The sequence below is a fragment of the Nomascus leucogenys genome, chromosome 11, assembly GCF_006542625.1.
Source record: "Nomascus leucogenys isolate Asia chromosome 11, Asia_NLE_v1, whole genome shotgun sequence".
Taxonomy (NCBI): domain Eukaryota; kingdom Metazoa; phylum Chordata; class Mammalia; order Primates; family Hylobatidae; genus Nomascus; species Nomascus leucogenys.
The window spans coordinates 118,872,721-118,896,053 of record NC_044391.1 but is presented as its reverse complement, the minus strand read 5'-3'; the positions used below and the strand labels follow the sequence as shown (position 1 = coordinate 118,896,053).

Here is a 23,333-nt window from a genome sequence, read left to right as displayed (position 1 = left end):
GGCAACATAGCAAGCCCCATCTCCACAAATAACTCAAGTTAACTGGGTGTGGCTGCGCATGACTGTGGTCCCAGCTATTCAGGAGGCTGAAGCAGGTTTGCCCGAGCTCAGGAGGTTGAGGTTGCAGTAAGCTGTAATCACACCACTGCACTCCAGCCCAAGCAACAAAACAAGACCTTGTCTCAAAAAAAAAAAAAAAAAACTACAACCATACTGCAAAACTGATGCCTTGTTTTATTTTAGCATATCCCCAAGAAATCTAAAATATTTGGGAGGCCTGCTTACTTCCTTAAAGTGCAATCTTGCACTTTACCAGATTAAAACATGAAGCCAAAGAAAGCTGCCGCCTTCTGTGCACTATTCCCAACCTCCATGTACCTACCATAGGATTGCTTCTTATGAGTGGAGTAATATGGCTTAATTCTATTTTAATATACTGGAATGCTTTGTCCAGTCACAAGTCTCAAGAGCTCCTCATCCCAGTCTATCCAAATGAACTGCCAAAGCCCATCAACATAATCTCCATTCAAATTTTAAGTTTCCCAATCTGTATTGAACAAATGCATAGTATCACAAAGCACTTGGCAGGTGTGGTGGCTCACACCAGTATCCCAGCACTTCAGGAGGCCAAGGAGGGAGGATCGGTTGAGCCCAGGAGTTTGAAGCCAGCATGGGCAAGAGTCAGACCCTCTCTACAAAAAATTTAAAAATGAGCCAGGCATGGTGGCATGAGCCTGCGGTCCCAGCTACTTCAAAGGCCAAGGGAGGATTGCTTGAGCCTTTGAATGTGAGGCTGCAGTGAGCACTACACTCCAGCATGGGCAACAGAGCAAGACTCTGTCAAAGATACTCGCATTAAAACCCGTTCCCTTCTAAATCTCTGTACTCGCCCCATAATTTTCATCCCGTCTCTCTGACTTCCTTGTACTCCAAGAATGCTGGGCAACCTCCATCATTTTAAGCATGCAGCAAATCATTTTAAGGTATTAAGTTTTTTAATCCACTTAACAAAAATACAAGAGCACAAATCCACGTTTATTTATTGATTTTTCGTTAGTTTAAATCCTTGAGGGGTACAGCATCTGTGGGGAAAAAAGAACACATAAAACGTTAGGTGAATGTTATATATACGTCTACAAATCAAGAACCGTAATATGGATAAATCTCTGAAAGGCTACCAATTACACGTTCTAGTGGTAAGGAAAGTTTTTATAGCCTTCAGTCTCTACGTGAACATACCATAAGAAACAGCACTCTTAAAAAACAGGTACTGGCCAGGTGCTGTGGCTCACGCCTGTAATCCCATCACTTTGGGAGGCCCAGGCGGGCGGATCCCAAGGTCAAGAGATCGAGACCATCCTGGCCAACACGGTAAAACCCTGTCTCTACTAAAAAATACAAAAATCAGCTGGGCATGGTGGTGGGCGCCTGTAGTCCCAGCTACCTGGGAGGCTGAGGCAGGAGAATCGCTTGAACCTGGGAGCTTGCAGTGAGGCAAGATCCCGCCACTCCACTCCTGCCTGGCAACAGAGTGAGACTCCGGTCTCAAAAAAAAAAAAAAAGAAAAAGAAAAACATGTACTAAAGGTACATTTAATTTTGCTGCTTCTAAAGACAGAGTAAAAGCCTCCTGTGTTGATAAACCCTAATGAACCATTTAGCAGGGTTCAACAGTACCCCCTGGCCCCAAGAATACATGGTATGCATATATTCTTGGCCCCAAGAATATACAGTCTGCATTCCAAAATGGACCCTGAAGAAAAAGCAGGAACTATTTGAGAACAATTACAGGAGAAAATTGAGAAAAACTTAAGAGTCCAAGGCTGGCACCAAAGACCTGAGATCTAGGAACATGAGGGTCTGTTTTCTTCATGTACAAAATAAAGCTACTAACACCTGTTCTAACAAGACTGACATGATGGAAATGGCAAAACATTAACAATTATGCCAGGAGTAACTGTTGAATTGTTGCTTTCTAGCAATTATTTCAGTGCCCAATAAATATCTTCACCAGAAAACTATTCAAGGCTGGCTGTGGTGGCTCAAGCATGTAATCCCAGCACTCTGGGAGGCCAAGGTGGGCAGATCACCTGGGCTCAGGAGTTCAAGACCAGCCCAGGCAACATGGAGAAACCGTATCATTGCCAAAAAAATACAAAAAATTATCTGGGCATGGTGGCATACACCTGTAATTCCAGCTACTTGGAAGGCTGAGGCACGAGAATCACTTGAACTTTGGAGGCAAAGATAGCAGCAAGCTGAAATCATGCCACTGCACTCCAGCCTGCGTGACAAAGTGAGACCTTGTCTCAAAAACAAAACAAAAACCCCCAAAATTAGCTGGGTGTGGTGGCACGTGCCTATGGTCCCAGCTACTTGGGGGGCTGAGGTGGGAGGATTGCTTGAGCCCAGGAGGTTGAGGCTGCAGTGAGCTGTGATTATGCCAGTGCACTCCAGCCTGGGTGACAAAGTGAGACCCTGTCTCCCAAAAAAAAAAAAAAAAAAAAAAAACCACAAAACACCTATTCTTTCAATTACTATTTCTCTCCAGTGTTCTGCAATACACAAATTTTGCAGCATAATTTATTGGTGTCAATTTCACAACCATAGAGGGCCTCAGAAGTCAAAGCGCAACACCTTGAACTTAGTCTGATTCATCAGACCTCCGTTTTGCTAAAAACCATACTCACCACTCGGATTCTGTGTCCAATGGCCTTTGCAGGAAGATTGCTTCGGAATTTGGCACGAACCATGCCACTGTTTCCATGGGCCCGAGTTACCTTTCCCCAGATGACTCTGGTTTTGTTCGGTTTGCCGCCAGGAGTCACTGTGTTGCTGATTTTAAAAAGGGAAAGATGAGGAATACAGGCCAATATAGTTGGATATAAATTCAAGGTGACCTCTAGACGAGTGGCTCTCAACCCTGGTTACCCACTTCATCACCTGAGAAACTTTAAATGCCTGGCACACCATTCATTCAACAGATACTTATCAAGTACCTATTGTATGTCAGGCCCTTCTGTAAAATACAGCAGCTATAAAACAAAAATCTCTTTCACACAATAACCAAGTGTAAGGAAAATATGTAGGTCAAATGATAACAGAGGCAATATTGAAAAAAATAGCAAAAAAGGACAGGTGTGAGGATGTTTGTGTGTACACAAAGGAGGAATTACCTGCCATTTTAAATAGCCAAGGAAAGTCTCACTGAGGTGACAATGGAACAAAGACTGGAAAGGGAGGGGAAATGCCATGAAGTGATCCGGGGATGACTATCGCAGGCACTGGGGCCAAGGACGATGTGTCCTGGCTGAAGGAAAGACTGAAGACACCAAGGGGTTAATCCCAGCTGAGATAAGAGAATTATGGAGGCTTTAATGATGGGCTTTTACTGAATGCGAGAAACCACCCAGGTTCGAGCAATGTACAAAGGATGTGACTTTATATATATTTCCTTTAAAGACCACAGGGTTGTCTTGTCACCCAGGCTGCAGTACAGTGGCCCAATCATAGCTCACTGCAGCCTCTATCTCCTGGCATCAAGCAATCCTCCCACCTAGGCCTCTCAAATGCTGGGTCTACAGGTGTGAGCCACTGCACCTGACTAAAATTTTAAAGGAACACACTGGCTATAGAAGAAAAGGTGGGGCAATGATTAAAACACTCCCAGAGATTTTAATTGGCTTGGAGTGGGTGAAGAAAATAGGATTTGCTCTTGTTGTCCAGGCTAAAGTGCAAAGGCACAATGGCTCACGCCTGTAATCCCAGCACCTTGGGAGGCTGGGGCAGGTGGACCAGGAGGTCAGGAGTTCGAGACCAGCCTGGCCAACATGGTGAAACCCCATCTCTAGTAAAAATACAAAAAATTAGCCGGGCGTGGTGGCCGGCGCCTGTAGTCCCAGCTACTCGGAGAGGCTGAGGCAGGAGAATGGCGTGAACCCGGGAGGCGGAGCTTGCAGTGAGCCGAGATTGTGCCACTGCACTCCAGCCTGGGCTACAGAGCGAGACTCCGTCTCAAAAAAAAAAAAAAAAAAAAATACAAAAGTTAGCAGGGTGTGGTGGTGCGTGCCTGTAATCTCAGCTACTGGGGAGGCTGACGTTGCAGTGAGCTGAGATCACGCCACTGCACTCCAGCCTGGGCAACAGAGCAAGACTTTGTCTCAAAAAAAAAAAAAAAAATGTCTACAGCATAAACATCTTCAGGCATGCATAAAAACTGTAATTTTGGCCTGGTGCGGTGACTTGTGCTATAATCCCGGCACTTTGGGAGGCCGAGACAGGTGGATCACTTGAGGTCAGGAGTTCAAGACCAGCATGACCAACACTGTGAAAGCCCGTGTCTACTAAAAACATAAAATTAGCTGGGTGTGGTGGCACATGCCTGTAATCCCAGCTAACTCGGGAGGCTGAGACAGGAGAATCGCTTGAACCCAGGAAGCAGAGATTGCAGTGAGCTGAGATCATGCCATTGCACTTTAGCCTGGACAACAAGAGCAAAACTCTGTCTCAAAATAGAAAGAAAGAAAAGAAAAAAAAGGGGGCAGGGTGCGGTGGCTCAAGCCTGTAATCCCAGCACTTTGGGAGGCAGAGGCAGGTAGATCACAATGTCAGGAGTTCAAGACCAGCCTGGACAAAATGGTGAAACCCCGTCTCTACTAAATATACAAAAATTAGCCGGGCATGGTGGCGGGCGCCTGTAATCACAGCTACTCGTGAGGCTGAGGCAGGAGAATCGCTTGAACCCAGGAGGTGGAGGTTGTGGTGAGCCCATATCGTGTCACTGCACTCCAGCCTGGGTGACAGACTACGTCTCAAAAAAAAAAAAAAAAGGAACTGTAATTTTAAGGCATTAACAAAATGCATTAAGCACAAGTGTTCTAAAAATCCTTAAATTCTGGCAAAAGGAGCCGAGAAAAAATATTAGAAACCTTAAAAGGATCACAATATAAGGAATTAGCTCTTTTATTGTTTACAAGTGCAAAAGGTACCTAAATCCAACACCACCCTCAGAAGTAACATCCTTCTAAAACTCCCCATTAAGTTCCTTAATGACGCAAAATAGAAGCCATAGCAATACCAATCCAGCCTGGCCAACACGGGGAAATCCATTCTCTAGTAAAAATACAAAAATTATCCAGGCATGGTGGCACACCCCTGTAAGCCCAGCTACTCAGGAGACTGAGGCAGGAGAATCGCTTGAGCCAGGAGACAGAGGTTGCAGTGAGCCAAGATCGCACCACTGCGCTCCAACCTGGGCAACAGAGCGAGACGCTTGTCACAAAAAAAAAAAAACCAATACCAAGTACTGCAGCTAAATCTTTTATCATTTCAATAGGATAATGAGGCCAGGCGCGGTGGCTCAAGCCTGTAAGCTCAGCACTTTGGGAGGCCGAGGTGGACGGATCACCTGAGATCAGGAGTTTGAGACCAGCCTGGCCAACATGGCAACACCCTGTCTCTACTAATAATACAAAAACTAGCTGGGCGTGGTGGCCGGCGCCTGTAATCCCAGCTACTCGGGAGGCTGAGACAGGAGACTTGCTTGAACCTGGGAGGCGGAGGTTTCGCTGAGGGAGACCAAGTCACTGCACTCCAGCCCAGGCAACAAAGCAAGACTCCGTTATATAAAAAGGAAATGAGGCAGATCTCAAATAAAAACCCAAAACCTACCAATGTCATAAACTTACTTCTTTGCTTTGTATACATAAGCACATCTCTTGCCCAAATAGAATTCTGTTTCATCTCGGGCGTAAACACCTTCAATCTTAAGAAGAGCTGTGTGCTCCCTTTGGTTCCGGAGACCCCGCTTATAGCCAGCAAAAATGGCCTTGGACCACAGCCTACGACACAAAGATACACAACATGAAACATAAGCTTCAAAAAACCAATCTGAGTTGTAATAACCCCCACCCAAAAGTCAGAGCAAACATCTCAGTTTTTTCTTGCCAATTTTAAGCTCGCGTTTACGTTCACGTCTAACACACAAAAACAAAGAACAACTATATTTAAAACGCGTACCTTCCAGACATAGTTCCTTTTAGAAGTCCTGTCCCCAGCAGGCCTTAAAACAAACAAAAAGGTTACTTTAAAACCAAGCCACACAAGTTTCCCACCTCGTCCCCTCTCGTTTAAGCCCCTAAGGCAAATTCCTTTTGGATCGGAGTTTCATGTAAGAGTTCGGGGACAACTATGCCAGAACATCCATATGAAACGCAGGGTCCGGCAAAACATTCGAACCTCAGAGAACAGCTGGTATCTAAGTAAACTTCAGAATGAAGACAAAACTAACGGACAGGAGTCACAAAAATGACTCTTAGAAAAGCCTGAGAAAATGCATGCCGTTATCAGTAGGCAACACTCAGGAAAAGAAATGAAGACTTAAGCAGAAACACACACGTAAGACTTCCATGCAATGGCTGGGGGAGAAAAGCTGAGGAAAGAGACTGGTCAGACAAGCAAAGGGAGGTTTGGACTGGGAGGAAACGGAAAAACCCTAGTCTAAAAGAAGCACTGCCTCATGGACAACTGCAGACGAACAAAAACATCGTTTCACTGCGCTCAGGCCCAGAAATTTAACTTGGATAACCCGGGCAGCCGTTCTCCGGGTGTCAGGGGACCAAACACCATCAGCCCAACATCTCCTCCATCCTGTTCTCCCTCTTCTTGAAACCCATAGAAATCAATGGCTGGCAGAGGCTACGATACGCACCGGCGACTCGCCAAGGTACAGGAACAAACCTACTCCGGTTTTTTGCCCCCCAAATTTCAGCAGCAGTCGCTTCACTCACCTCCACAGGAGCCAAGATGGCGGGAAGAGAAGGACGAGGCCCCGCCGCATGGCCTTGTGGGATTAAACATCTTTCGACTCCGCCCTCAATTTAGGCATCTTCTCCAAACGCCAGAAAAGCAATCCGCGGAAATCGCCTTCTCACTGAAATAAGCCACATTCAATAGCACTCTTAAAATTATTTTCCTAAGTCCTTTCATCTTGGTAGGCTGCAAAATGTGTTACTTGGGAACAGGGGAAGGCAAAATGGTAGCCAGCTAAATCCGCCAAAGCTGTGCGTTGCCATGGAAACAGCTTAGTTTACTTCCTGCGTCCCCGGACGCTGTAGGTGGAAAGGCGCACCCTGAGTGGAGGACTTCCCACTGCTTAAAGAATGATTGACTGTAAGATTGATTTGCCAACAGGGGGGTGCTTTTCCCTCGATCCACACAGCAATAGACAGAACGGAAATTCTTGGATCCTAACCTAGCATGGAAGAGAAAGGCCGGGAGCACGAAGGCAGCAGGACCTCTTCCTTCTTTTTTTTCTTTTTCTATACTTCTTTTCTCCCCTCTACTTATTTATCTCTTTCAAGAAATGAGACTGGGCACAGTGGCTCACGCCTGTAAACCCAGCTCTTTGGGAAGCCGAGGCGGGAGGATCGCTTGAGGCCAGGAGTTCGAGACCAGCCTGGGCAACATAGTGAGACCACCTCCCCCTACCTCTACAAAAGAAAAAAAAAAAAATGAATGAAATGACTTAAGTTCTTACCTCCATTCTTCTTTTTGGATCCGAGGTATGAGGAGGACTGCCTGCAGGAGGCTTTATCTCCCTTTCAAGAGAACTCGTTTAGCTGTCTCGTGTCCGCACCTAGTAGGTCCTCCGTAGATACTTGTAGAGGTGGATTAGTGGACGCTGGAGATTCACATTTCCGAATTATTGCATATTTATTTGGGTTACCCTATGGATTTATTCGTTTATTTAACACATAGTTTAATGAATGGCTACCCTGTACCAAGGTTTGTGTAGGATGACACGGCAGTAAACAAACAAATCTATGCCCTCGCGGAGCTTACATCCTACAAGGGGGAGCAAGACAATGAGCAAGTAAAATAGATGACACGTTAGAAGATAATTTCTGTGGAGAAAATTAAGCAGAGAGGCCACTGTAGAAGAGGCTTTCCCCACTTTGAGATGGGAAGTATTTAAGGGTTCTGAACAGAAGGGTGACTCTATCTGACTTCTGTATTGACAAAGTCACTGTGTTGAAACTGAAGGGAGGCAAGGGCATCAGCAGGAAGGTAATTGTAGGTTCCTGTAGTGACTATGATGAGAGGTGATGGTGTATAAACAGGATATTGAGTAATGGAATTCTGAATATATTTAAATTCTGGCAAGATTCGCTGGTGGATGCAGAATGAGAGTAAAGTATGACTCCAAAGCTGTATGAAATAGATGTATATAAGTCACTTTTAAAATCAGATCCTCTCTTAAATACAACAGGATAGAACTTGTACTTTGTAGCCTACTACCCCACCCAGTGTTCTCTGTCCCAGAAAGAAATGTGCTAGAAATTTCACTATTAGATATTAATTTGTCGAAGTTCTATATGTAAGTCCTCCTGGGAGGAATAACACATTAAGTGTGAGTTTCATTCGTTTGCTCATGTATTATTCATTCCACAAATACTTATTGAGCACTGAAACTTAGCACCTGATACAACTGTGAGCATCGTTGTCATGTTGCCGCTTTCATGGAACAGTTGTCTAGTGGGGGGAAACTGACATAAACATAACAAATTGTGAACAGAGCTCTGCGGGAAAGTAGTGGCATGAATGCCCAGAAGCCTGATCTGGCCTGACGAGTGAGGGAAAGGATCACTTGGACAAGTGTCATTTAAGGCATTTTTCAAACTGCAGGTGATGACCCATTAGTAGAGCATAATAAGAATACTTTTTAAAACAAAGTATGGGCCAGGCACGGTGGCTCACGCCTGTAATCCCAGCAGTTTGGGAGGCTGAGGTGGGTGGATCATTTGAGGTCAGGAGTTTGAGACCAGCCTGGCCAACATAGTAAAACCCTGTCTCTACTAAAAATACAAAAATCAGCCAGGGGTGGTGGTGTGTGTCTGTAATCCCAGCTACTTGGAATCGCTTAAATCCAGGAGGTGGAGGTTTCAGTGAGCTGAGATCCTGCCACTGCACTCCAGCCTGGGTGACAGAGTGAGACTGTCTCAAAAAAAAAAAAAAAAAAAAAAAAAAAAAAAAAGGTAAAGCAGGAGTGAAACTACAAGGGATGATGGAGTCTCCCGGGACCTAGGAAAGAAATAGTTACCTAAGCCCAGAGAGAGACGTTTGGAGAGAATTGCCTGACAGGAGCCGTGACCTTTGATAGAGGAACAAAACCAACCAATGATATTCTGGCAGAGAAGGAGCAGGGAGAATAAATGCCTGATCTCACTTCTCTACACTGAATCTCTTTCTGGAATCTCCCCTGGATACACTCCATATGGGTCCATCTCCCAGAGCACAGAAAATGTTAGAGATTTCACCTAGAAAAATGACACTGTCTTAAGCTGGTGATGGGTCAGTGGGACTTCACAAGGTGAAGAGGTGAGGGAAGAGTGGTTCCACTGGAAGGAATAGCAGGTGCAAAGACCCTGAGTTGCAAGGAAGCATGAGTCCATAGAAAAACTGAAAGAAGCCCATTGTGGCTAGAGCCCAGAGAGCAAGGAAAGGGCAGTTGTAGTTGGGTCTAGAGAGGAACAGAGGGGCCCAGATCATACAGACCTTGTGGACCAAGTCAAGAATTTTGTTCTTTGTCCTAAGGCAACGGGAAACCATTGAAGGGTTCTAGGGAAGGAAATGATCAGATTTTCCATTTTAAAAGATCACCCTTTCATTTTAAAAAGATCACTTCCTGAACCTTCTGTCAGGATAACGGAAAAAAAAATTTAAAAATTAAAAGATCACTTCCAATTTAGAGGTTGTTGGAGTAGTTCAAGCAAAAAAGAAAACAAGGAAACAAACAAACAAACACAGCAACAACTAGGTCCAGCTTAGGAGATATGGAAATAGAAGGTAAAACCTGCCTGGGCGCCTTGGCTCACTCCTGTAATCCCAACACTTTGGGAGACTGAGGCAGGTGGATCACCTGAGGTCAAGAGTTCGAGACCAGCTTGGCCAACATGGTGAAACCCCGTCTCTACTAAAAATACAAAATGGTGGCGTGAGCCTGTAATCCCAGTTACTCAGGAGGCTGAGGCAGGGAAATCACTTGAACCTGGGAGGCAGAGGTTGCAGTGAGCCGAGATCGCGCCATTGTACTCCAGCCTAGGCAAGAAGAGCAAAACTCCATCTCAAAAAAAAAAAAAAAAAAAAAGAAAGATATTCTGCTTAATACCATGCTACTTCCTCCTAAAACTGCCCCTGCATCAGGACATTTGGGTAGTCTGAAGTACTTTTTCAAATTTACATGAAGATTCTGTTTTATATGTTTGAATTTTTGCATATAAGATTTTTTTGCAAGAGTCATATTTGCACCACCTCTCTCAGAGTTACTTTATTGTGGACAAATTTACATTGGAAACTCACCACTCACTGTCCATTTAGTACAACGCAAACTTCTCCATAGGGGTTCTCACTGTAAAGCTCATTTAAGCAGAAAGGATTTTGGTTTACTGAGGAGGGGTAACATCTTGATAGCAGTGTTAAACTGATTTCCAGGATTAATACAGTTTTCCTTTTTTTTTTTTTTTCTTTTTTTTGAGACGGAGTCTCGCTCTGTCGCCCAGGCTGGAGTGCAGTGGCGTGATCTCTGCTCACCACAATCTCTGCCTCCCAGGTTCATGCCATTCTCCTGCCTCAGCCTCCCAAGTAGCTGGGACTACAGGCACCCGCCACCACGCCCGACTAATTTTTGTATTTTTAGTAGAGACGAGGTTTCACCATGTTAGCCAGCATGGTCTCGATCTCCTGACCTCGTGATCCACCCGCCTCAGCCTCCCAAAGTGCTAGGATTACAGGCATGAGCCACCGCGCCCGGCCCCAATTAATACAATTTTTCTAAATGTCATCTCACTTATTCCTCTAAATCTATGTGGAGCAAATTCTGTTATCTGGCAGACAAGATGAATTGAGTGATCTAATTAAATATTATAGTAATCAGAATGATAGAAAAAATCAAGTATATAGAGATGACTAATTAAAAATCGGTGATATAATAGAACATGCTAAAACCATGTTGGACATTAATTTACCTGAAGAAGAGGCTCACAGAGTGCATGTGTCTTGAGTTTGGTAGAGCAATAATAATTCGGTTGACTTCTTCGTAGACCTGCACTCCATGATGTCGGTGGCTCTTTCGCCTCTGGGACTGCTCCGCTCTGCACAAAGAGGTGATAGTCACAGCTCCCGTAATCATTTAATTTTCTCTTAATGAAATGGTATAGAAATAACTGAAACATCATTCAAGACACCCATAAACTAATCTCAGTGTTTCTTTCCCATTTTAGGTAACTGCACTTTTGTGAGATTATAAATATACCACGGAGGGTAACGAAACTACAGAAGAATGGAAGAGTATGTTTAAAATTCCAATGTTTTTTGTATACATGTATTTAAATTATGCCTTCTGTTGAATTTCTGTGTATACTTTATCTATTGCTGCATAACAGATTACCCCAGAACTTAGTGACTTGAAATATAAACATTTATTCTTTCCCACAGTTTCTGTGGGTCCCAAGGTTAGGGGCAGGTTAGCTGGATGGTGCTGGCTTGAGGTCTCTCCTGAACTTGAAGTTGGCCAGGGGTGGAAATGATCTGAAGACTTGATGGGGGCTGGAGTATCCACTTCCAAGGTGGTTCATTGACAGAGCTGGCAAGTTGGTGCAGGCTGCCGGCAAGAGGCCTTAGTTCCTTACCCTCATGGATGTGTCCACAGTGCTGCTGAAGTGTCCTCATGCCAAGGCAGCTGTCTTCCCTCACAGTGAGAGATTTGAGAGAGTAAGGCAGAAGCTGCAGTGTCTTTTATCACCTAGCCTTGGAAGTCACACTCCGTCATTCCCACCATAACCTTCTGGTTACATACGCTAGTCCTACTCAGTGTGGCGTAGACTACACAGAGGCATTAACACTAGAAAATGAGAATCATCTGGGCCACCCTGGAGGCTGGATACCACATTTTGTTTTTCACTCATCATGAGACACTTTTGGTTAGCATCTAAAGATACTCCTAGGGGGAAAAAAAAGTTAATTTTGGCTCAAATTCAAATTGATCAGAATAGCCAAATTGCATGAGCTATATACCTTTATTAAACAGTAGGCCAGGCGCGGTGGCTCACACCTGTAATCCCAGCACTTTGGGAGGCTGAGTTGGGCAGATCACCTGAGGTCAGGAGTTCAAGACCAGCCTGACCAACATGGAGAAACCCAATCTCTACTAAAAACACAAACTTAGCCGGGTGTGGTGGCGGGTGCCTGTAATCCCAGCTACTCGGGAGGCTGAGGCAGGAGAATCGCTTGAAGCTGGGAGGTAGAGGTTGCGGTGAGCTGAGATAGCACCATTGCACTCCAGCCTGGGCAACAAGAGCGAAACTCCGTCTCAAGAAAAAAAAAAGAGTAATTTGTTTGCCTTAGGTTGGTCAAAATGGAAGATATTTAGCAGAATCACACGCCAAATGCTACTTTTTTTTTAATCTAGGTTATATTATATGACAACATGAATATCACAGGAGCCCAGCACATTGCTGCCTGTGCTTTTGAGTTAAAGTAATGTTTAAATATTGGCCGCTGACTTATTTTTTCTTTATTCTTTCCTTAGAGACAGCCTGGAAGACTCAAACCTTCCTCCAAAAGTTTGGCATTCTGAGATGACGGTGTCAGAGACAGGCGAACCACCTAGTACTGTAGAAGAAGAAGGAATACCCAAAGAAACAGACATAGAAATCATCCCAGAAATCCTGGAAACCCTAGAGCCACTGTCCCTTCCAGATGTGCTGAGGATCTCGGCAGTTCTGGAGGACACCACAGACCAGCTCTCTATTCTAAACTACATCATGCCCATTCAGTACGAAGGGAGACAGAGCATCCGCATGGTACAGACCTGCTCACCATGAGTTAATTTTGCCTTATTTTTTATTTCTCCCTCATTTGTAGTACTTATCCCATTAAATGTATTTATTTAGCTTTCTTTCTCTCTCTCTTTCCTTCTTTCTTTCTTTTTTTTTTTTTTTTTTTTTTTTGACAGGGTCTTGCTCTGTGGCCTAAGCTGAGTGTAGTGGTGCCATCACGGCTGACTGCGGCCTCCACCTCCCAGGCTCAAGTGATGCTCCCACCTCAGCCTCCTGGGTAGCTGGGACTACAGGCCTGCACTACCACACCTGGCTAATTTTTTATAAAAATTCTATAGAGATGGGATCTCACTATGTTGTCCAGGCTGGTGCCATTAAATATCACATGGGAAATAGCACCTTTATTTCAGATAAAGGGGCTACAATAACTATCTGAGATATGCACTCTGAATTGATGGAGTGAAACTGCCATAACTGAAGGTACATTACCAGACAGAATATCCTTTTCCAGTATATTGGTTTTATCCAAAAAGGCCTCTACTGAAATCAGTATAAATACAACCTATATACTGAAGAGATGAAATTACTGAGTTGTCCCACCCAACTTGTATTTCTCAGCTGCTGAAACCTAACTGAACACTAGGGGGAGGAAATTCAACTCCACTCTTAACGTTGCTTTAATCTAAAATGACTTTGTTGTCACTGATGAATAGGTTACAACTTGCCTTCCTGAATATCCAGCCCCATTGCTGTGTCAGCCATTACATTTTCAATAATGTTTTGGACTCCTCTGTGAAGCAGCACTGAGTTATCAGAAAATTAACTTAGTAGTGAGCAAAGTCTTTATACATTTTTAAGCTCTTGTGCATTTCAGTAACTTAGGTTGTAAGTATAAAATGGAAACAATTTATAAATAGAAATACACATTTATCAAGTTTTAAATAACATTATATAACTTGTGCAGAAGATACTCTTTTTTTTGAGATGGAGTTTCACTCTTGTTGCCCAGGCTGGAGTGTCTAGGCTCACCGCAACCTCCACTTCCCGGGTTCAAGCAATTTTCCTGCCTCAGTCTCCCAAGTAGCTGGGATTACAGGCATGCGCCACCACGCCCAGCTAATTTTGTATTTTTAGTAGAGACGGAGTTTCTCCATGTTGGTCAGGCTGGTCTTGAACTCCCAACCTCAGGTGATCTACCCACCTCGGCCTCCCAAAGTGCTGGGATTACAGGCGTGAGCCACCGTGCCCAGCCCAGAAGATATTCTTATGTCTGATTCTATGACCAATGAAAATTGCTATGTAAATAAGAGGGTAAATTGCTTTTCTTTTTTTCGTTTTGTTTGGTTTTGTTTTGTTTTTGCTTTTCATTTCTAACAGTAAAGAAGTCCATATTTATCAAGAGAAGAAGATTAAATTTCTCTTTAATTTTCCATTAAAATTTCAATTTTTTAAAATTATTACTGTTATATGGCCGGGCGCGGTGGCTCATGCTTGTAATCCCAGCACTCTAGGAGGCCGAGGTGGGCGGATCACGAGGTCGGGAGATCGAGACCACGGTGAAACCCCATCTCTACTAAAAATACAAAAAATTAGCCAGGCGTGGTGGCGGGCGCCTGTAGTCCCAGCTACTCGGAGAGGCTGAGGCAGGAGAATGGCGTGAACCCGGGAGGCGGAGCTTGCAGTGAGCCGAGATCGCGCCACTGCACTCCAGCCTGGGCGACAGAGCGAGACTCCGTCTCAAAAAAAAAAAAAAAAAAAAAATTATTACTGTTATATATACAGCCTGGGTTTTTTTTTTTTGAGACGGAGTGTACAGGTGGTAAGTTGGGGAATGACAGAGAAGAGGAATGTTGTGTGAAGTTAGCAGCAGGGCATGCGTGGTTTGGTGTGGCTGAAGAAAGGGGCACATTTTCTTGGAGTATAGAGTAGAAGTCAGAGAAGATAACGTTGAAAAATGTACACAAAGGCCTCTTTCTTGTGGCATTGTCTCTTTAAAAAAATTCTTTCTAATTGTTTATTGTTTTAAAAGAAAAGCAGAGAAATGAATCTAGAAGGAACGAATCTAGACAAACTTCCAATGGCCTCAACTATCACGAAAATACCCAGTCTGTTAATAACTGAGGAAGGACCCAACTTGCCGGAAATCAGACACAGAGGCCGGTTCGCTGTGGAGTTTAACAAAATGCAGGATCTTATCTTCAGAAAACCTTCAAGGCAGACCATCGTGACTACGGAGACTCTGAAGAAATTCCAGATTGAAAGGTAAGGAAGGAAGACATTTGGCAGTGGAATAATGTATTTATACACAGAGAAGGGGCACCCAGGTGGCTGACTGCTCTCCTCCACGGGTGAGTCGTTACTGTGTATGCAAAATGACTGCTGAGAATAGAATTAGCTAAAGACTGCCTAGAGGCAGGGTGATATGAATGGAAAGCAAGGCAGCTATATGATATTGCATAAGTTATTAAGTCTTTTTTTTTTTTGAGATGGAGTTTCGCTCGTCACCAAGGCTGGAGTACAATGGCCTGATCTCGGTGCAGTGCAGCCTCCGCCTCCCAGGTTCAAGCAATTCTCCTGCCTCAGCCTCCTGAAGAGCTGGGATTACAGGTGCACGCCACCACGCCCGGCTAATTTTTGTATTTTTTAGTAGACAACGGGTTTCACCATGTTGGCCAGGCTCGTCTTGAACTCCTGACCTCAGGTGATCCACCCGCCTCAGCCTCCCAAAGTGCCGGGATTACAGGCATAAGCCACCGCGCCCAGCCATTTCTTTGTTTCCAATTTTTATTTTATTTATTTTTTAATTTTTTTTTTTTTTTCCTTCAGATGTATACCTGCAGATTGTTTATTTTTTAGAGACGAGGTCACTCTGTAGCCCAGGCTGGAAGCCAGTGCTATTGACAGGAGATATCATAGAGCACTGCTGCCCTCAAGCTTCTGGTGTCCAGTGAGCCTCTCGCATAGCTGGGACTACAGGCGCTGGCTGTTTTCAATTATTAAAAATGAGAATGGGCCAGGCGCGGGGGCTCACCCTGTAATCCTGGCACTTTGGGAGGTAGAGGCTGGTGGATCACAAGGTCAGGAGTTCAAGACCAGCCTGGCCAACAAGGTGAAACCCCATCTCTACTAAAAATACAAAAATTAGCCAGGCGTGGTGGTGGGCACCTGTAAGCTCAGGTGCCTCAGCACCAGCTACTCAGGAGGCTGAGGTAGGAGAATTGCTTGAACCCGGGAGGCGGAGTTTACAGTGAGCTGAGATGGCACTACAGCACTCCAGCCTGGGGGAGAGAGCAAGACTCTGTCTTGAAAAAAAAAAAAAAAAAAGACCGTGATAGCAACCTTGCAACCTTAGTGTAAGGGTTAGAAATAAGGCTTTAGCCTAGTACCTGGCACAACTTGGTAGCTATTGTGATGCTTTATCCATTAATAGCTACTATATAGCTATTTCTTATTCTATATAGCCAAATTCCAAACTGTGTTTTAATCCTGAGGGTTTTTTAAAGGCAGTCTAAATTCCCATTGTCTCATAATTTTTTGTTGTCAGCTGGCTCGATGACAAATAAGCCTGTTAAGAGGGTGTAACATTATGTTAAGAACTTTTGGTAAAAGAGTTTACTGCAGTTACCCAGGGCCACTAGCTAAATCCAGTCTGAAGTCTGTTTTTGAAAAGTTTTATTGGAATACGGCATTGCCCATTTGTTTATACGTTGTCTGTGACTGCTCTCATGCCATAATGCAGAGTTGAGTCGTTGCCAAAGAGAACTTACGCCCTGCAAAGCCGAATATTTACTATTTGCCTCTTTACAGAAAAAGTTTGCTGACCTTGGTATTCCGCCCTAACCAAGGTAAGATCTTGCTAAAGTCAGTCTGGCCCAGATCTGCATCGGACAGAAAGGCAACCTGCTTATAAATTGCCCGTCGTGTCCTTTTCATTCTCAGTGTGTGGCTCGTATCTTTTCCTGAAAGACCCAAAATACCAGTCGCAAGTATTTGTAGGGGATTAGTTTTAGATTTATATTCCATCTGAAACCCAGGGTATGTTCACAAAATGTACATCTCCACCAGTTATCCAGCATCAAAGTGGAAATCAAAATATCAAAGACATAAAAACTACAACAGGCCGGGCGTGGCAGCTCACACCTGTGATCCTAACGCTTTGGGAGGCCAAGGTGGGAGGATTGCTTGAGCCCAAGAGTTTGAAACCAGCCCGGGTAACATAGTGAAATCTCATCTCTACTAAAAATCAAGAAAATTAGCTGGGCAGGGTGGTGCGCACCTGTGGTTCCAGCTACTCTGGAGGCTGAGTTGGGAGGATCACCTGAGCCTGGGAAATTGAGGCTGCAGTGAGGTGTGATTGTGCCACTGCACTCCAGCGTGTGTGACAGTGAGGCCCCATCTCAAAAAAAGCATAAAAGGAAAAACAGCAACAACAAAAAAACTACAACTCTTTATGAATTTAAAATGGGAATTTGTAGGAAGTTTGTGTATGCTTTCCTTGCTGTACTCATCTTTATGCATTATCGTCTTATTGCATTGAATTAATAATTAATTATTTTATCATAACATACTACTGTCAAAAGACAAAATTACAACAAATCTAAATATCTTCTTTTTTTTTTTTTTGAGACAGAGTCTTACTCTGTCGCCCAGGCTAGAGTGCAATGATACAATCCTGGCTCACTGCAACCTCCGCCTCCCGGGTTCAAGTGATTCTCCTGCCTCAGCCTCCCGAGTAGCTGGGATTACAGGTGCCCACCACCACGCCCAGCTAATTTTTTTTGTATTTTTAATAGAGACAGGGTTTCCCCATGTTGGCCAGACTGGTCATGAACTCCTGACCTCAGGTGATCGGCCCGTCTCAGCCTCCCAAAGTGCTGGGATTACAGGCGTGAGCCACCGCGCCCAGCCACAAATCTAAATATCTTAATTGGCTTTTATTTGCAATTCTAAATCAGGCAACACCTCATTCTATGAAGCAGAAGTACTGTTCTGATGATCTGGGCAGAGGCGGTTGGCTTTACAGGCAGAAAGGGCTGAAGAAAGCAGAAACAGGAGATACACCTAATGCTAAATGACGAGTTAATGGGTGTAGGAAATCAACATGGCACATGGATACATATGTAACAAACCTGCACATTGTGCACATGTACCCTAAAACCCTAAAGTATAATAAAAAAAAAAAAAAAAAAAAAAAAAAAAGAAAGCAGAAACAGAGACTATAATGTGAATGGTCTTGTCGAAGTTACTTTCCTGGCTGCAGGCGGTGGCTCACACCTGTGATCCCAGCACTTTGGGAGGCTGAAGTGGGAGGAGCACTTGAAGCTAGGAGTTCAAGACCAGCCTGGGCAACATAGCAAGATCTCATCTCCACAAAAATAAAAAAAAATTGGCTGGGCATGGTGGCGTGCTTTAGTCCTAGCTACTTAGGAGGCTGAGGCGGGGGAGGACCACTCAAGCCGGGGAGGTTGAGGTTACAGTGAGTTATGATCATGCCACTGCATTCCAGCCTGAGTGACAGGGCAAGACCCTGTCTCTAATTAATTAATTAATTAACAATTTAAAAAATCACAAATTTACTTTTCTTTCTTTTTTTTGGAGACAGAGTCTCGTTCTGTCACCCAGACTGGAGTTGCAGTTGCACATCCCGGCTTACTGCAACCTGCGCCTCCTGGGTTCAAGCGATTCTCCTGCCTCAGCCTCCCTAGTAGCTGGGATTACAGGCATGCGCCACCATGCCTGGTTAATTTTATATTTTTAGTAGAGACAGGGTTTCACCATGTTGGCCAGGCTGATCTCGAACTCCCGACCTTAGGTGATCCACCCGCCTCAGTCTCCCAAAGTGCTGGGATTACAGGCGTGAGCCACTGCGCCCGGCCACAAAATTACTTTTCTTGGAAAGATTAAAGCAGAGGGGACTTCCTTACCATACCAGCTAAAACTGGCTATTCTCTCTCTCCCTCTCCCTTGAGTTCTTTGTTATGTAAAATAGTAACTATAATTCTTGCCAACTATGTCAAAACATTAAATAGCAGTTTTTAGTTTTTATTTTATTATTATTATCATTATTTTGAAACAGGGTCTCACTCTGTTACCCAGGCAGGAGTGCAGTGGCGCAAACGTGACTCACTGCAGCCTCAAACGACCCTCCCACCTCAGCCTTCCGAGTGGCGGGGAACTACAGGCACGTGCCACCATGACCAGCCTTTTTTTTTTTTTTTTTTTTTTTTTTTAGTTTTTGTGAGATGGGGGGTCTCACTATGTTGCCCAGACTGGTCTTGAACTCCTGGACTCAAATGATCCTCCTGCTTCGGCCCCTCAAAACGCTGGGATTACAGGTGTGAGCCCCTGTGCCCGGCCTAAATAGCTCCACTGAGGAGAGGATCATGAAGAACAGTGGACTAGGCGTTAGGAAACCTGGATTATGTATCTCCAGCTCTTTCTCAAACTAGTTATGTGACCACGGGCAAGTCACTTAACTTTCTTGAACCTGGTTTACTCATCTCAAAAATGTGAATGTTTTCTGAAACTGGTTTACTCATCTTGAAAATGTGAACATTTGGCCGGGTGCCGTGGCTCATGCCTGTAATCTCAGCACTTTGGGAGGCTGAGGTGGGCAGATCACTTGAGGTCAGGAGTTTCAGACCAGCCTGGCCAACATGGTGAAACCCTGTCTCTACTAAAAATACAAAGATTAGCTGGGTATGGTGGCACGTGCCTGTAATCCCAGCTACTCGGGAGGCTGAGGCAGGAGAATCACTTGAACCTGGGAGGTGGAGGTTGTAGTGAGCCGAGATCGTGCACTCCAGCCTGGGCGACAAGAACGACACTCCGTCTCAAAAAAAAAAAAAAAAAAAGACCCAGAAGGAACATCATAATGAAATTGGAATTATCCCAGGAATGCAAAAATAGTTCAGCATTAGAAAATGTAAATAAATAAATAAATAAAAAGAAAGATCAATAGATGCAGAAAAGGCATTTGGCCAAATTCAACATACAAAAACCAACACTAAAAACCTCTTAGCAAACTAGAAATTAAAGAAAAAAATTTTTTTTTTTGTTAGCTGGGTGAGGTGGCCCATGCCTGTAATCCCAGCCACTCAGGAGGCTAAGGCGGGAGAGTCACTTGAACCCAGGAGGCAGAGGTTCCAGTGAGCCGCGATCACACCACCGCACTCCAGCCTGGGTGACAGAGCGAGTCTCCATCTCAAAAAATAAATAAATAAATAAATAAAAATAAAAACATGTAAAACTACATGTATTATTTAAATAAAACACACAAACACATGACAAAAGTATCACAACATGCTAGAGAATAATAATCACCAAATTCAGAAGAGTGTTTATCTCTGGGGAAGATTGAGGGGACTGGGACTAGAGACTTCAGATATATCTGACACATGTAATCTCTAAAAAAAACCAAGTCTCTACCATGGTAAAATATTTAAATTTGGTGTTATGTACATAAATATTATTTTATTTATACTTTCTAAATTTTTGGAATATTTCATAATTTTGAAAAAGTTAAATCATTAAAAAAATTTTTTTAAAGACCTAATCAAACTTTTGCGTTTTTTTTTTTTTTTTTTTTTTTGAGACAGAGTCTGGCTCTGTTGCCCAGGCTGGAGTGCAGTAGTGTAATCTCAGCTCACTGTAACCTCTGCCTTCTGGATTCAAGCGATTCTCCTGCCTCAGCCTCCAGTAGCTGGGATTACAGGTGCGCACCACCACACCTGGCTAATTTTTGTATTTTTAGTAGAGACGAGGTTTCACCATGTTGGCCAGGCTGGTCTTGAACGCCTGACCTCAAGTGATCCGCCCGCCTCGGCCTCCCAAAGTGCTGGGATTACAGGCATGAGCCACTGCACCTGGCCTGGGTCCTAACTTGTGTGACTTCTGTAGCCCTTTGTGAATGTAGGGAAATGCATATATAAATATATATATATATATAAATACATATATTTTACATATATATTATACATATATAATACATACATATTATACATATACATATATAATACATACATATTATACATATACATATATAATACATACATATTATACATATATAATACATATATATAATACATGTATATTATACATATATGTATTTTTGAGACCAGGTCTTGCTATGTAGTCCCAGCTGATCTCAAACTCCTGGGCTCAAGCAATTCTTCCACCTCAGCCTCCCAAGTAGCTGGAATTAGGGCACATGCCACTGCACCTGGCCTGAAAATATTATTTATTTATTAATTTACTGAGACAGAGTCTCACTCTGTTGCCAGGCTGGAGTGCAGTGGTGATCTCGGCTCACTGCAACCTCCAACTCCCAGGTTCAGGGATTCTTCTGCCTCAGCCTTCCGAGTAGCTGGGATTACAGACGCGTGCCACCACGCCCGGCTAATTTTTTTATATTTTTAGTAGAGGTGGGGTTTTACCATGTTGGCCAGGATGGTCTTGATCTCCTGACCTCGTGATCCACCTGCCCCAGCTTCCCAAAGTGCTGGGATTACAGGCGTGAGCCACTGCGCCTGGCCGAAAATAGAATTTATTAACTCATTTTTTTGTTGGTCTGTTTCTCCTTACAGGCAGTTTTTCAGCGATGTGATTGCAGATACCATTAAGGAGTTGCAAGATTCGGCCACTTACAACAGTCTCCTGCAAGCTTTGAGCAAAGAGAGGGAAAACCAAATGCACTTCTATGATGTCATTGCCAGGTCAGAGTAATGTTAGGTTTACTTGCTTTGCTGTATTTTAAAGTGCTAAAACACTCTTACTGGAAATCCTTGAATTTTAAAGCAAACCAACCATGTGCTTTCCAGGGAAGATAACTAGAAGACAGAATTTGGGTTTTCTTCCTAGTTCTGCTGGGACAATAAGTCAGATTTCTAGGCCTTCGTTATCTGTATTTACAATATATCAAGACCATTCTTCCTTCTCTAGTAATCTTTCTTAAGATTGAATTCGGCCGGGCGCGGTGGCTCACGCCTGTAATCCCAGCACTCTGGGAGGCTGAGGCGGGCAGATCACGAGGTCAGGAGATCAAGACCATCCTGGCTAACACGGTGAAACCCCTTCTCTACTAAAAAATACAAAAAATTAGCCGGGCATGGTGGTGGGCGCCTGTAGTCCCAGCTACCCGGGAGGCTGAGACAGGAAGATGGCGTGAACCCTGGAGGCAGAGCTTGCAGTGAGCCGAGATCACACCACTGCACCTGGGTGACAGAGCGAGACTCCGTCTCAAAAAAAAAAAAAAAAAAGATTGAATTCATTGAAAACCACTGAACAATAACAAATGAATGCCAAGGAAAGTTTCTCATTTCCAGAACCTTTCAATTTATGAATTCTGTCTAGAACTCTTTTTTTGTTTTGTTTTGTTTTGTTTTTTTGAGACGGAGTCTTGCTCTGTTGCCCAGGTTGCAGTACAGTGGCAATGATCTCAGTTCACTTCAACCTCTGCTTCCCAGGTTCCAACGATTCTCCTGCCTCAGCCTCCCAAGTAGCTGGGATTATAGGCACACGCCACCACACCTGGCTAATGTTTGTATTTTTTAGTAGAGTTGGGGTTTCGCCATGTTGGCCAGGCTGGTCTCAAATTCCTGACCTCAAGTGATCCACCTGCCTCAGCTTCCCAAAGTGCTGGGATTACAGGCATGAGCCACCGTGCCCGGCCTGGAACTCTCTTTGGATGTTGATCCTGTAATGATTGACCCTGCATTTTTCTTGTCCTTTTTTGCTCATTTACCATCTGCATTGTTTTTATACTATTCTTAGAGAGATTTCCTTAACTTTGTCTTCCAACTCTTTCTTTCTTTTCTTTTTTTTTTTTTTTTGAGATAGAGTCTCGCTCTGTCACCCGACTGGAGTGCAGTGGCACAATCTTGGCTCACTGCAACCTCTGCCTCCCGGGTTCAAGTGATTCTCCTGCCTCAGCCTCCCTAGTAGCTGGGATTACAGGCACCCACCACTGCGCCTGGCTAATTTTTGTATTTTTAGTAGAGACAGTGTTTCACCATGTTGGCCAGGATGGTCTTGATCTCTTGACCTCGTGATCTGCCCACCTCGGCCTCCCAAAGTGCTGGGAACACAGGCTCTTTCTTTTCTTTTCTTTTCTTTTCTTTTTTCTTTTCTTTTCTTTTCTGAGACTGAGTCTTGCTCTGCCTCCCAGGCCGAAGTGCAGTGGCACGATCCACAGCTCATCCTGGGTCCCAGGCTCAAGTGAGTAGCCTCCCGAGTAGCTGGGACCACAGGTGTGTGCAACCATGTCTGGCTAATTGTTTTATTTTTGTAAAGTCAGCGTCTCACCATGTTAACCAGGCTGGTCTCAAAATCGTGGGCTCAAACAACCCACCCGCCTCGGCCTCCCAAAGTGCTGGGATCACGCCTGTAACCCCAACCACAACTGGTCTTATCTTCCAACTCTTGTGTTTAATTTTTCAAAATGTTATGCTAACATTGATTTCTAAGAGCTCTTCCCTGAGTTTTTCATTTTTTATAGTAT

General features: G+C 44.1%; 2 protein-coding genes across 6 annotated transcripts in view; one reads left to right on the top strand and one right to left on the bottom strand.

Moving 5' to 3' along the window:
• Positions 1 to 976: 976 nt before the first annotated feature.
• Positions 977 to 6,925, bottom strand: RPL35A (ribosomal protein L35a). Of its 2 annotated transcripts, none has more exons than XM_003281844.4 (5): positions 6,788 to 6,925; positions 6,018 to 6,060; positions 5,687 to 5,839; positions 2,690 to 2,834; positions 977 to 1,082 (listed from the first exon to the last, which is right to left on the bottom strand). In XM_003281844.4, the coding sequence occupies exons 1-5, from the start codon at positions 6,855 to 6,857 to the stop codon at positions 1,059 to 1,061; spliced, it is 435 nt and encodes a 144-aa protein (XP_003281892.1). In that variant the 5' UTR covers positions 6,858 to 6,925; the 3' UTR covers positions 977 to 1,058. The 2 variants fall into 2 exon arrangements, with proteins under 2 accessions (XP_003281892.1, XP_012366115.1); XM_012510661.2 differs by having other exon boundaries at positions 6,709 to 6,821.
• Positions 6,926 to 7,083: 158 nt separating this feature from the next.
• Positions 7,084 to 23,333, top strand: part of IQCG (IQ motif containing G) — a 65,479-nt gene continuing 49,229 nt past the window's right edge. For 2 of the 4 annotated variants that reach the window (XM_030823064.1, XM_030823061.1), the window contains exons 1-5: positions 7,084 to 7,169; positions 11,279 to 11,345; positions 12,586 to 12,859; positions 14,865 to 15,097; positions 21,421 to 21,549. In XM_030823064.1, coding sequence (XP_030678924.1) covers positions 11,338 to 11,345; positions 12,586 to 12,859; positions 14,865 to 15,097; positions 21,421 to 21,549 — 644 coding nt within the window. In that variant the 5' untranslated portion in view covers positions 7,084 to 7,169; positions 11,279 to 11,337. Of the gene's footprint in view, positions 7,170 to 7,495; positions 7,562 to 11,098; positions 11,162 to 11,278; positions 11,346 to 12,585; positions 12,860 to 14,864; positions 15,098 to 21,420; positions 21,550 to 23,333 lie in introns of those variants that run through there. The other 2 variants (XM_030823062.1, XM_030823063.1) reach the window with 2 other exon arrangements.